The 13500-nt window shown below is 34.9% G+C and overlaps 1 protein-coding gene across 2 annotated transcripts; it reads left to right on the top strand.

Annotated features, from left to right (window-relative positions):
* The first annotated feature begins 9603 nt into the window (after positions 1–9603).
* Positions 9604–13058, top strand: LOC124436766. Of its 2 annotated transcripts, none has more exons than XM_046986729.1 (3): positions 9604–9934; positions 10978–11287; positions 12019–13058. In XM_046986729.1, the coding sequence occupies exons 1-3, from the start codon at positions 9742–9744 to the stop codon at positions 12074–12076; spliced, it is 561 nt and encodes a 186-aa protein (XP_046842685.1). In that variant the 5' UTR covers positions 9604–9741; the 3' UTR covers positions 12077–13058. The 2 variants fall into 2 exon arrangements, with proteins under 2 accessions (XP_046842685.1, XP_046842684.1); XM_046986728.1 differs by having other exon boundaries at positions 9608–9934; positions 10975–11287.
* Positions 13059–13500: the final 442 nt, after the last annotated feature.

Genomic DNA, 13500 nt, shown 5'->3' with positions numbered 1-13500 from the left:
TATAACTTGAATGATGATGTGTAAACTCACAGTATAAGGAGCTGCGCGCACCAGGAACCACAAGGACATTTTTTCTGCGAGCATTGAAACCTGAAAGCTATGGCCTGTATTTTTTAATTTATAGTAAACAAGATGTCAAGCAGTTCATACAAATCCTTTCATCATCTACTGCATTTGACAGCTGATTAATGCAGATGACGTCATTTATATTGGTTGATTGAAAATTTCCACGATGCGTTTTTTTTTGCATAAAATTACTTTTCCAAAAGCCGTTACCTGAGTCAATTATAAGTCTGAGCAGTCATTCACAGAATATGGTTGCTGTAACTGGCAAAATAATACAAGTGTTGATAGATTTGGCTGAATTAATACTTGCAACGTTTGCTCAATGTATTAGTAACAATGCAGCTTCATGTCTATATTTATATATATATGCCCCACTCGAGCTGAAGATGTTCATCACCTCTCATGCTTTTAATTTTGATCATTTTCTAAATTAAAATTATGCTAAAGATATTAAAACAAAAATCAAATAATATTCCATGATAAGTCCTGCTCTAAGCATGTGTCTTGAGTTATCGCCAGCGTTTAAGATGCCAAACAATGGACAGTCGGCATCTTTCATAATTAAGATAACTACGTAACGACTTAGTGAAAAATACCTTCCGAAAAATACCCTTCTTGTCTCCTTGCAGAAAATAATTCTTTGACTAAATCGTTTGAGAAACAAATCAAAAAGAAGAAAACACGTGATATGCATACAGCAATTCCAAAGGATCATTATGAAATAAGTATAAGCACATCCTAAGCCTAAAGTTTAAACAAAGCATGTGACATAAGCATAAATGTAAGCACAATAGAAAAGTATAGTATAGAAAAGACAATTAGCTGAAAGATTAAAATTTATTTAATAGAAAAATCCAATTTCAATGTCTTTGTGAATCCTTAGAAGAAAAGAAGCAGAAGTCTTGGCCTTTAATTATGATTATTTTACTCTCGTGAACGACGTATTGACACGTGTAATACTAACAATCAAATTATAACAAATCTCGATTTTGATAAGATTAAGGGGTACTTGTGACACCCTTGAACCTGTATATACGATATATACCACTCTACATGGTAGTATCAAAGAAACTGCTTCACTTTGAAATCAAGCGAAGTTTAAAATTCACACGATTCAGCATGAACTTACAAACAATTAAAAACGATAGCACTTATGAATTGTGGCTACTGTGTACATTGCAAATTCACAAGAATAAAATCCATTTCAATTGCGTTTACACCTCCTTGAGGATCAATTATTCCCTCAAATTTATAATGTCGACTGATTTAAAAGGCGAGTAGTTTTTTATTAATTAAATCTTCATAGGGTGAGGAGGGACAAAATTGGTAAATGTGAGAGCATGTTTAGCTTCCGTAAAAAATCTTTTGAAACAAACGTAACAGCACATGTTCATAAGAATCAATTGCCATTCAGGAACGTAATGGAACAAAAAAAGACTTTGGTGTGCTAAGCCATAGGTCTCGCCATATTAGCGTTTTAATAATGAGGTGTTTGTTAATTGATTTGCCGGGGAAGAATGGGTTGGCCAATGTATATTCAGTTGCTGATGAATTGACACTTTTTCAAAAACGTGAAAACGAACGTTCAGACACACGAGGAGCACAGCTCAAAAAATTCATTTGCATAGACATGAATCGGTTTCATTTCCGATAAAATATTGTTTAAATAACCTCAAAGTACCCAATCTCAAAATTAAAGAAATTAACGAACTATTTGTAAAAGAGAACCAAAAGAAATAAATCACATGTTATGAGCTAATGGCAAAATGCAGGAAAAACAGTGAAGACTGGTGAAATGCAATTTGACTTATTGTATTCAATGAGCATTATGCCCTGACGATTTTCAAGCTATATTCTGAATGACCCCCAATGTTTTCCAACCTGAGATGGGTTTATTTATAAGGTCAACACTCAAGAATGCTGGAAAAAGAAAATAGCAGTCAAATGGCAGTCATATATGATAAAATGTTAATTCAGTTACGCCAAAAAATACATTTTTTATGTAGCAGTAAAGTTCTTACTGCCAAACTTTCAATTCATTGAAAATGTTTGCAAAAATTGCAAAAATCTTACCATTGACCCATTTCTCCCCACACAACCTACGTCTTTTTGTTTTCAACTGCGTTTACAAGTCTTTGCATGGGCCTCAAATAAATCAGGGGCGTGGATAAATGCGGACTCCGACTGGCGGACATGCGGACTGGCAGACTGCCGAATGGGTAGAATGGAGGGAGTTTTAAATTGTCTGAAAAATGCGAACTTGGGATTCGGATTGTGTTTTGGGGATTAAACTTAAGAATTCAGCCTCAGGCAAATACAATATTTTATTATCATGCAATTGCTAAATTACACAACAAGGATAGTTTAGACAGTTGAAAGAAATTGCAAAAGCGTTTTCATTGACCTTAATCACTGAAATATGATTTTTCAACTGAAGCATATTTAAAATTATCGTTCAAATTTGGACCAGCATAATGGACTTTCATATAATTTTTTGGCGGCTATCTTTAAAACATGAAAAGGGGAATAGGTGAAGGGTTAGAGAAAGGGAAAACAGCGAGGAAGTGAAGGGACTGAGAAATAACAGGAGAATGGACGGGAAATGACCGAGGATAGAAAGGAATTGTGGAGGGGGAATATACGGAAATATACACACGATATTTGACAGGGCAGCTCTAGTTTGTGTCACATGTAGTGTCGATGAATCCGCTCGATAGCTGGTTCACTGATACTCTTCGTTTTTAACCTTTTTTTATTTTACAAACGACAAGTACAATACATCATTAGCATATTTCTTCGCTATCTGTTGGAATTAATTTTTAAAATCAATTTATACTAACGGTAATTAGCTACTGCGAAACATGAAAACGCTCTTGCAATTTCTTTCACCTGTCTATATTATCCATGTTGTGTAATTTAGCAATTGCAAGATCATAAAATAGTATATTTGCCTGAGGCTGGATTCTTAAGTTTAATCTTCAAAACACAATCTGAATCCCCAGTAAGCGTCACCAGTCCACATTCTTCAGTCAATTTAAAATTTCGGCTGACCCGGCTTAAAGTAGAAGTAGTGAGTTGAAGATGCAACAGCTACGTTAAACGGCTACCGTTGGCCGAGAAAAATAGATGGGATGAGTAATAATGCACATGTCTGAAATGCAAAACTAGACGGTCATTATTCTACGACGGTTAGTTTTGGAGCTGTTGAGCGTAGTAAATACAACGGTCGAAATCTAGGTGAAAATACTGTATTTCAAAGTGTGTTTTTTTTGCGAAAATATGGATGGAAATGATATAACGGACAGGTAAGGTTAATATTCATATATATTTTTAAGTCATGTCTTCCAAAGTGTTAAATTTAACTTACTCTATGTTATGAGTCATACAATATGTGGCTTGCTATATATAGTTCTAGTATCTATGACAAATTTTTCTATGATATTGACATGCTTATACATTTAGCACGATTTCTTGCTAGCAAATCCTTGAGAAAAATTTGGTAAAAGAAAAGCTACGAAATAAGTAAGAAGAAGAAAATTATTGGCTTGATAACATGTTAAAAGACAAATATTTGTATTATTCTTTGTCCTTTCAATGTCAAGCTTTTGGCTTCACAGTTTTCTGTTTTTTTGTAATCACTGAAGTCAATATGTATACATGCTTTTTGTTTCAGAGGAACATTTAAATGGACAAAGGAAAGAGATGTGCTTTTTCTCAGAGAGGTGTTGTTTACTCAACCATTTGCTTATAAACCTGGGACTAAAGGGGCTGGTGTGAAATGGACTGAGGTGTCCAATAAGATAAATGGCTATCCACTTTTCTCCAGTGTACCTAGGGATCAAAGACGTGTAAGAGAACACTTTTATCGGTTATTAACAGAGCACAAAAAAAAGTGTAGAGAAGAGGAATCAAGTAGTGGTATTGCCCCTGACCCTCCAACAGAAAAGAAGAAAATACTGGAAGAAATAGTGGAAATTATGAAATCACCTTCAATACTTGTGACAAAGAATGAAAAGAAAGAAAAGAAAAAGAGAAAATGGCTTTGGATTGCAGAGATAAGGCTATGACAACATTGGCCAAAGCAAAGAAGAATGAAGACCCTGATACAGACTCGGAGGAAGTAAGTGAGAAGGAAGTCCGAGAAAAAGACGCAAGAGAAGACGTAGCTCTGATGCCCTGACATTTTTGGCAGAAAAAGCAGAGAGAGACACAGAGTTACGAAAACAAGAACTTGCTCTGAGAAGGAAAGAATTACATTTCAAGCTGAACTTCAGAGAGAGCAATTGAAAATGCAAAATGATCAGCTTAAGTTGATGACTGACATTTTGGGGAAATTAGCCAAGTAAATTTTTAACTGCCATTTCCTTAAAACATAATACTCACTTCCTTTGTTATTTATGCTGAACATTGAGATTGAACGTATTGTTATGTTCAATAAAGCAAGTAAAAATATTTATTTGGAATACCCTGTAACCTTTCATTTAAGCTAAATTATTATAAACTGTTGGAGGCTTCACTTGAAACACCTGTGAGGTAATGTTTCCATAAAAGCAAGTAAGAATATTTCTAAACAAAGTCAATGAACTTAAAATAGTCAGACACATCTCTGAATAACCACTCAGCACAAACTCTCACAGAGCTCATACCTTCATTAAATGCTTTCATATTTGCTGTAATTACAGGAACCTCTCCAACACGGTAGGAACACATCAAATTTGGTCGCAGTGGGTATGCAGGTCACCTTATATGCACAGCAAACCTCCAGCAGAGTTAACAGCAATTTTTTCCAATGATTCTAGAAGATGAAACTCTCTTAGCAAGTGGCATCATGGCAACTGCCTTCAACAGGGCCATAACGATTTTCTATCAAACCATTAGGCAGTGACACAGATTGAAACTTAAAAGTATGTACACGTTTGTGCCCTTTATACACAATTCTTTGGTTCTTTCCTGGTCTGTAAATAGGGCAAACTGTCCTATTCACGAAGCCAAAGCAATTATTTAAACGACATCCTTTCATCGAAATGTAATTGGCGTATTCTTGCAGAGAAATTCTTGACAGAAATGTTTGATTCCAAGATCTTAGACGAAAGCCATGATTTTCGTAAATCCAGTGTAATACAGAGTTCGATAGCATGCACAGTTTGAACACAGGCCGAGCAAATGTTGGAATCATGTCAAAATATCTGCACGGATACGCCAACCTCTTTAACAGTATACATAGCCTCTCTAAACCACTGCATCGAGTCCCTTGGGAGCACACAAAGTGATAAAAAAAGGCGTAGATATTCGACTAACAGTGGAATATCTTCTTTTGCTAATCTGAAGTTTGATTCACATTCACACGAAGTTAGGCTATCCAAACAAAAAGAATCATATTCCCAGTAAGGATACGAGGGATTTGTTGACTCATACTCGTTATATAAAACGTGGAACTCTTCTCCAGTCAAAAACTTATCCGCAAAAGCCAAATTTAAAGCTGTTCTAAGTTGTGTAAAAGACATTTTATATTTTACCGTCGCGAGCACCACACGTTTCTTAAAGTAAACAACGGTTAAATTTCGCGCCCAAATTGACCGTACTCGCCTCAGTCTACCTATTACACGGGCCACCGTAGCCGTTAATCGTAGCAGTTGCATCTTAAACTCACAATTACCATGGTAGTTAGCTACGGTCAGTCTTCGTTCTTTTGTGTAATGGCGTCGGACAAATGTATTTTTTAATATTTTGATGACCAAAAAGCCGTACATTTGAATGAAAACGATCTAAAAAGCAAAAGCAACTAATACAAGAGTCGTTATAAGTGCAGAAATGTTCGTCATGTTAGGTTTTTTCGCAATTATTGCCATATAAAGCCGGGCTTAAAAGTAAACAACCCTTAATACGTACACAAATTCCCGTCAACAATACGATTTCACACCAATTTAAAGGAGGTAGAAATAATTACAACGTACACAAGCCTCGTTGTCACGAGATTTTGTAATGGAAACGCTCATTATTAGAGAGAATACAAATGAAGACTAAGATGCAAAATAACAAATTCCTTCGCTATGTCAAAACGTTTCATAATAAAGCTCTTCGTAAAATAACAAAACAATTGTAGGACATATCATTATTGTGTTGATCTGGACTGAAGAAAAACGAAAAATAATAAACTTACATAAACGCCTATAAAACGTTCTTGCCGTTAGTAAACTGAACGTCACTTTTGCAAGCTAGAACCAAATCACACAAAATGTATGATAAAGCCGCTTTAGAAATTCATCAACCAGACAGTTTGTATTCAGAAGCTACAAAAATGTCAAACAGTTATTCCGTAGCGTTTTTCAAACGACATAACATGATTGCATGAACACATTCAACGTTTGACTGTGTAAAAAAAACTTGGCTTGGCATCATCGAGGCAATGCTCCTCAACTCCCAAGAAACCATCAAAATAACAGTGATTGGCAGATGGGCGTGTCAAAGATTAAAGTGGACAAAAACATGCCCTTGTTTAGTTATTTACGTCTATGAAAATTTTTGCAAATCTTTCCATATATTCGAGTTCAACTTCGTGAAGAAAAAAGAATTTTCGCTATAAACATTGTTTTTCCAAAATGAAATCACTAGCAAACTAATGTGAAAACCGTTTCATAATCATCGATAGTTAATGACGATACAAAAGTCCCTGAAAGTACACTATATGAATATTAAAAGTCGATATCATTGTTGCTATTTCTGGAAAAAATTCATACAGAGATACATAGACCAAGGTTAAAGGAATATTTCATGTAATATTACTGTCGGACAAAACTATAAAAGCACGAAAACATTGACACACATTATTCATACCTGAAGTTTCTCATTCCAGTGAGTGTATCAATGTGAGACTTGCATTGACATTATTTTTATGTCTACATCATTTGTGAACACCCATAACAGCGGAAATAACGCATATTGCAAACAAAGAACACAAATAAATTATAAACAAACATCCTTGAGAAAGAATCCCAATTATCAATAAACAGCGGTCGTCACATTGTAGGCTTTCTCCACTAGCAATTTAGTTGGGCTGGGATAAAATGCGGAATGCGGACGGACGGACAAAAAGAATAAAATGCGGATTGCGGACGAAAAAAATAAAATGCGGATTGCGGACGAAAAAATAAAATGCGGATTGCGGACGAAAAACTAAAATGGGGATTGCGGACGAAAAGTATAAAATGCGGATTGCTCGTTTCAAGCGTCGTTTTCACTCGTTTAAAGGCGAATGCATTTAAAACTTAAGATGACGAGGAATTTTATTTCATTTTCTTTTGTCTTTAATGCATTCGGCACATGTAAAATGCGACGTTTAAAACGCATCGCAAAATGCTCTCGCTACGAGCTTGCAAGTCTGTTCCCGCGATCAACAAATTTTGTTCAAATAATTTAGCTATGCTGCAAGTCATGGTAAGCTCGCTTCGAGTAACTCGTAGACATTATGCTTCCTTCGAGAAGCATTTTATACACAACATTTTTTTTTGGTTTGTGAACATGCAACTGTCGAATTAGCTATTTTAGCGGTACACCGTACCCTACCAAAATATCCAAACTTGATCTTCTACCTTTACTTCTACCCATTGAATCAACATTGCATCCTCTGTTACCAATTTATAGTCCTCAAACTGGATTGATAATAACTTACACATTCCTACGAGTGGAAATTCCTTTTCTTGATTTTCCGATTTATGAGAATTTTTACAATAACAATACTCCTCGAACTAATTTGAATGAAGTATTCATCAGTAAATACGTAGAACAAAAATGTATCATCCAAAGTCGAAAACTTTCACAAACCTAAAAATGTCCATACGACAATTTAGAAAAGTAAAGTAACAAGCACAATACAAAGAATACAATGTGTTTTTTTTTCTTTACAAAATACGGTTTATTTAGAATAACGAGAAACGTCTAGAAACTATAAAAAATATTGCCATGATTACACATAAGTAACTGATGATCGTCCAGGTTAATAAAGTCCTGCGAAGTACTGTTTTTGTTGTTGTTGACTGACGTTTCGACAACCTTAGCGGTAGTCATCTTCAGAGTCAAAAGTCATCTTTTTGACTGTGAAGATAACTACCGCTAAGGTTGTCGAAACGTCAGTCAACAACAACAAAAACAGTCCTTCTCAGGACTTTATTAACCTGGACGATCATCATTTACAAACATGTAACGATACTCCCGGGTTCAAACCATTTACATAAGTAACTCTCGAAAACAGTCGTTAAATTACTTACACTCGAGTTAGTTTTTAATGACAGGAAGAATTAAAGAGCGTATCTTAATTTTACTTAACTCTGGATAATCGCTTTGCAAGATAAAGCTATATTAGCATGTATTAAAAAATTCAATGAACTATATATCATATCTCATATAAAACCTTCAACCAGCACCTTATCACTCAACGCCAACAAATGGAGTTTCATCTTCTGCAATTTTGTCATTCTATGCTAGGGACATGCTTTAGCTGCTCTCAACATCTGAAACATGGTGAACAAGCTTCTTCCCCTCCTCATGATTTGACAATCGTTTCAAGAATGCAAAAAATTATTTTCTTCTTTCCGGTGAAATTCAGAACAAAAAAGGAAATGTTTATTTCCACGCAAACAAAAGTTGTGTTTATCTAAAAACAGCCGTATTTCGTTCCAAGTTTGCTGTCAATACCATCATGGGTTAGATCATTATAAGTTTCAGAACATATTATATTTCTACGTCAATTTCGAAATCAAGTAAGTATAAATTTGAAATGAACTGGCCATGACATATCGCTGGAAAGTTGTTAAAGTTCAATATTTATGATATTTGTTGGGCTATAAAATATTTAAGTATTTTGTTTTGATTTGCCAGTGCATGTTTGACCTGTAATCAGCTTTATTTACTTTGTTACGCTTAAGTCACAATGCTTTTCGTCTTTACTGTGCATTTCCCCCTTTAGTCAGCAACCTGCATTTTATTCTTTTCGTCCGCAATCCGCATTTTATTCTTTTTATTTACTTTGTTAAGCTTAATTCACAATGTTTTTCGTCATTACTATGCATTTCCCCCTTTTGTCAGCAATCCGCATTTTATTCTTTTCGTCCTCAATCCACATTTTATTCTTTTTATCCGTCCGTCCGAATCCGCATTTTATCCCAACCCAATTTAGTTGATGAAAATTACCAGACAGTAGCGCTTAAAACAGCAATTAAAGCACTAAAATTTCGACGCTATCTTTTACCACAACTATTTCAGCTTTACATGTTCACACATCAAACTTAATTATTAAATAATTCAGCCAATCAGTCAACATGTTTTGGATGTCGTTTAGGTTGGAACAAATTCGAGATCTTTCTGTGATGTTCTTTTGCGCTAAAGGGACTTACCATGAGTATAATCTTTCAAAATTTGTTTTATCGCTTTTGATTGTATAACTCAAAACCCAACAGATAAGGTCTTTGCCGCAAAGAATGACGACCGGATACCTTTTACGTCAACGGAAATACTAGTCACATTAACACATCAAACATTGTGGCGTTAAGGTTATTCATTGTAGCACTTCGACGAAGGGAGAACGAAGCGAACAAAGATTTTCAAATAACCTATCGAAATTACTTCACTTGAACGCATTGGACAAACTTCATCCTTTAAACTATCAAAACCTTCTTCACCATGGATTTAAGTATTCTGTGGCTCAAAAATCTGTGCTTGTTGGCTTTACTCGTTTCTCTTGTACAATCAATAAACTGTCCGATAGGATTTTACCCAACTAAGTTTTTTGGTGATGAGTTTACATGCCATCCTTGTCCAGAAGTTTGTGCGGATCAAGGATTAGACAAAGATCGTTGCAAGAAACATTGTCATAGTAAGTTTTCAATATCATGTATCATTTGCGCATTCTTTAACTACAACGAGCCTATTGCATTGGATTGCGTCAGCCATTACTCATGCTATATTGCAATAAAGTATACCGTAATACAATACCAGCAACACAATATAAACTCAATTGCTTACATTTCTACATAGGGACTGGAAAAGAAAATATTTTCCCTGTATTGAAATGTTTTATATTGTCGTAGACTTATAGTTAAATTTGTAGCTAGTAGAGCTATAGAAATGGTAAATGGTATAGACTCATAGAATGTAGTAGATTTATGGACTAAATGTAAAAATCATACCAATGATTGGGAGCAAAATACGTCCAAAATGCTTAAAAACATGAAAAGTATGAGAGAAAACACCAATGTTTACGTCGATTTATTTGATTACACAATATGGGTCGCCCACGCTGCCACGCGTGCATGACATTGCAACTTGGCTTAGCAATGATAAGTAATTAATTATTGCTTATAATTATATCAATTCTATATGACACTTGCATGGCCAGGAAGGTCTATATTATAATCTGTTTGTATACAAGTACATTACTGATGTGTCACCATCGGAATCATCGATAACTCATATTTAAAGTTCTTGAGTGAGACATTTATCGTTCGGGGTTTTCCCTGCCGCCGCACGTCATTTGTGCTATGCGGCCGATGTGCCTGAAATCTTCACAAGTACATCACAATCCTAATAATTCCTTTATGATCTACGCTATTATGAATAAGCACTTGCGTTAACTTTGTCATGAAACAATTTCTTGCTCAAATTAAAAAAATTATGAAACGATTTGTGAAAAAAAATCCAAGCTTATATAAACATTTAAGAGCTAGACTTAGTTGTGTCTTGAAGAATCCCATAGTCAGATCATACTTAGTTCCCAAAAGGATTCTTTTTAAGATCTTATTGTTATCCTTCACGAGATATCAACGTCGGTATTATGTGTTCAAATGCATGCATCAATACGTGTTTTGGTATTATAGAGATTGTGATGTTAAAGATAAAATTTTTACTTTGCTTTAGAAGAACCATCACCTTCTACCGCCTTTGTTCTAGCTCCATCCGCAACAATAATTCCATCCCTCACTAGCACCTTTAAAGGAGGCACTACCCAACAACCTACAAGAATTCCTTCATCTGCAATTCCCTCTCTAAGCAAAGACCACCATGTTTCAACGATTATGTCAACTTCTTCGTCAGGAACAAAGGTAGCACCAGTAACAATTGACGTCGATGGCAAAGATTTTCCTGTTTGGATAATCATATTATGTGTGGTGCTCTTCCTAGTTCTAGCTGCCGTAATTCTGTTAATTTATCGTCATAAAACGCGTGCAAGGTAAGCAAGCAATTAACAAGAAAAGGCAATGACAATGCACAAATTATACATAAAATCTTTAAAATACAAACAATCTCTATTAAAGTGCCTATCTGACCCACGGGATAATAATCTAGTTAGATAGAGTTGACCATTTTGAACAATTGCATTATATTTCATAAGAAGAAAATTTGATGTTCCTTTACTTATTGGGCCTCGAAGTTCGCTTTTTGTGTTTGACCGTGAGGTGCTGTGAGTGGGTCTAGTTCACCTTACGTCACGTACATTTATTACATTGTAAAACACGCTTCTTTTTAACGCTGTAGTTTATAATGATATTGTTTCAAAATCGATGAATTTATTTTTATTAAACTTGTGTGTTATATTGAGCACTTTAAATGAAGATATGATCTTCGCACACCGCACTGCATATAACAATCTTTCATATTGAGCACTTTATTATTCAATTTACACTGAGATTTCTTTTGAAAGGACAATGTATCCTTTGAACCAGCTTTAATATCTCTCAAACTCAAAGTTATCGACAATATTCAGCTTCACTCATCATACAAATGCTTTATTGTTCACCAATCAGAAATTAAATTTAGCTTGGGGGATCCAATGAAATTACTTCCCGAGGAAACCCTACCACGGCGATTTTTAAATCAGATAGAAGAAACGGAACTTTACTTCTATTACACGGCACCCGTATTTGTGGACGTTGATTTTATTATCGTATCTTCATTTTTCAGGAAAAATTTGTACAAGTCTCAAGATATCATCGACGAAATGGACACGACGTCCGTTTAAACGATTTCGAGATCATAAAACCATGACATGCTTCAGCAGCAGGTAGCCGACTAAGTATAGTCCAAACAAGACCACACCTCCCTACAAAACAACTGTGGATCTATCAACGACAAGCAGAGAAAAGAAAATTTGCTGGTTGGAATATTTATTACCTATGCAGCTTTAATATACTTTTTTTAATATATACATAGATAGTGTTTATTTGGTGTTAATAATAGTGTTTATTGTCCTAGATATAGTCACGTGAACTTAACAACACGTGTACTGAGGTCATAAATTAATTGTCTACGTTAAGAGAAATGTAAAGACTAAAGATTATGCAGCAGCTCATACACATGCAAAAGTTTTTTCTAGACCGCAATAACATTGTGCTTTGATATCATCAGCAAAATAAATGATTTCAAAGGATTTAGGAAGCCGTATTGTACTACCCTTGGGTTGGTATCAGGAAGAAATTTAAGTTTTGAAAACCAATCTGTCGTGTCTGGCTTTAACCAATTTCACTTTCATCCTCCCGTCTATGGGCGAAGTTGAATGCCTCGTTTGTCATGAACTTTGATATTCATCCAAAAATAGTATTTATTGAACTTGCTAATACTGAGACAAAATACCACAAGTTTGACATAGCAGTACAAACAGCACTTAGGTAGTCTATAGGTTGACCCAGTTGAAAATAAGCCAAACCTTTTTAGCAAGATATTTTGTTGAAATCAAACAAGAGCTTTTCAGCAAAATCGCTCACCGTCTACTTGAAGAATAATTATTCAGTAACAATATAAAATAAAATATAATGATAATTACAAATAATAATTACAGAAATAACTACGAGACAATTATATATTGCGTTTAACAATCAAATTTATAATGAGACCTGCACTGCCCCGTGACTTTTCTCTGTCACGTGACGTGTTCTCAATATTTTCTGACATTATAAATCGTGTACATAATGAAGAGATACAAATTAAACACTATACTAACTGTCTTCGCGGAACTTTTAATTTACTTCACTTCCCAATTCCTGGAAGTACAATTCACCGTAAAACGCTGACACGTAGAAAATAACAGCACATACCAGAAACAATGGGACAGCCATAAAACCAAAAATCTGTAAGAGACATAAAGTTTTCAACGTTTCCTAATGACGTCACCATTTCTGATTAAACGTCACTATGATTTCACTCAAAAGCATTGTTGAAAATGAATAGTTAATTTTCAAAAGTCAACAAAAATTACGGCCATTTTAAAGGGTAGTTTGATAAGGTTAGACCTACATCTCGAACATTAAAACTGTTTTACCGATAATTTTCGTCAGAGGTCCGGAATTTGTGGTGTTGACAACGATAAAAGTATACCGAGCTGTACAACTGGATTTTATATTAACAACCAAATTTGGTATTTCTCTCCACTGAGATCGGGATACATGG

The sequence above is a fragment of the Xenia sp. Carnegie-2017 genome, unplaced genomic scaffold (genome assembly GCF_021976095.1).
Source record: "Xenia sp. Carnegie-2017 unplaced genomic scaffold, XeniaSp_v1 HiC_scaffold_16, whole genome shotgun sequence".
Classification (NCBI taxonomy): Eukaryota; Metazoa; Cnidaria; class Anthozoa; order Malacalcyonacea; family Xeniidae; genus Xenia; species Xenia sp. Carnegie-2017.
This window is presented reverse-complemented; position numbering and strand designations above follow the sequence as displayed.

Coding starts and splice junctions, on each gene's coding strand:
- LOC124436766 (XM_046986728.1), top strand. CDS start 9,742: ATGGATTTAAGTATTCTGTGGCTCAAAAATCTGTGCTTGTTGGCTTTA. Junction 9,935..10,974: donor TTGCAAGAAACATTGTCATA/GTAAGTTTTCAA, acceptor ACTTTGCTTTAG/AAGAACCATCACCTTCTACC. Junction 11,288..12,018: donor CGTCATAAAACGCGTGCAAG/GTAAGCAAGCAA, acceptor TTCATTTTTCAG/GAAAAATTTGTACAAGTCTC.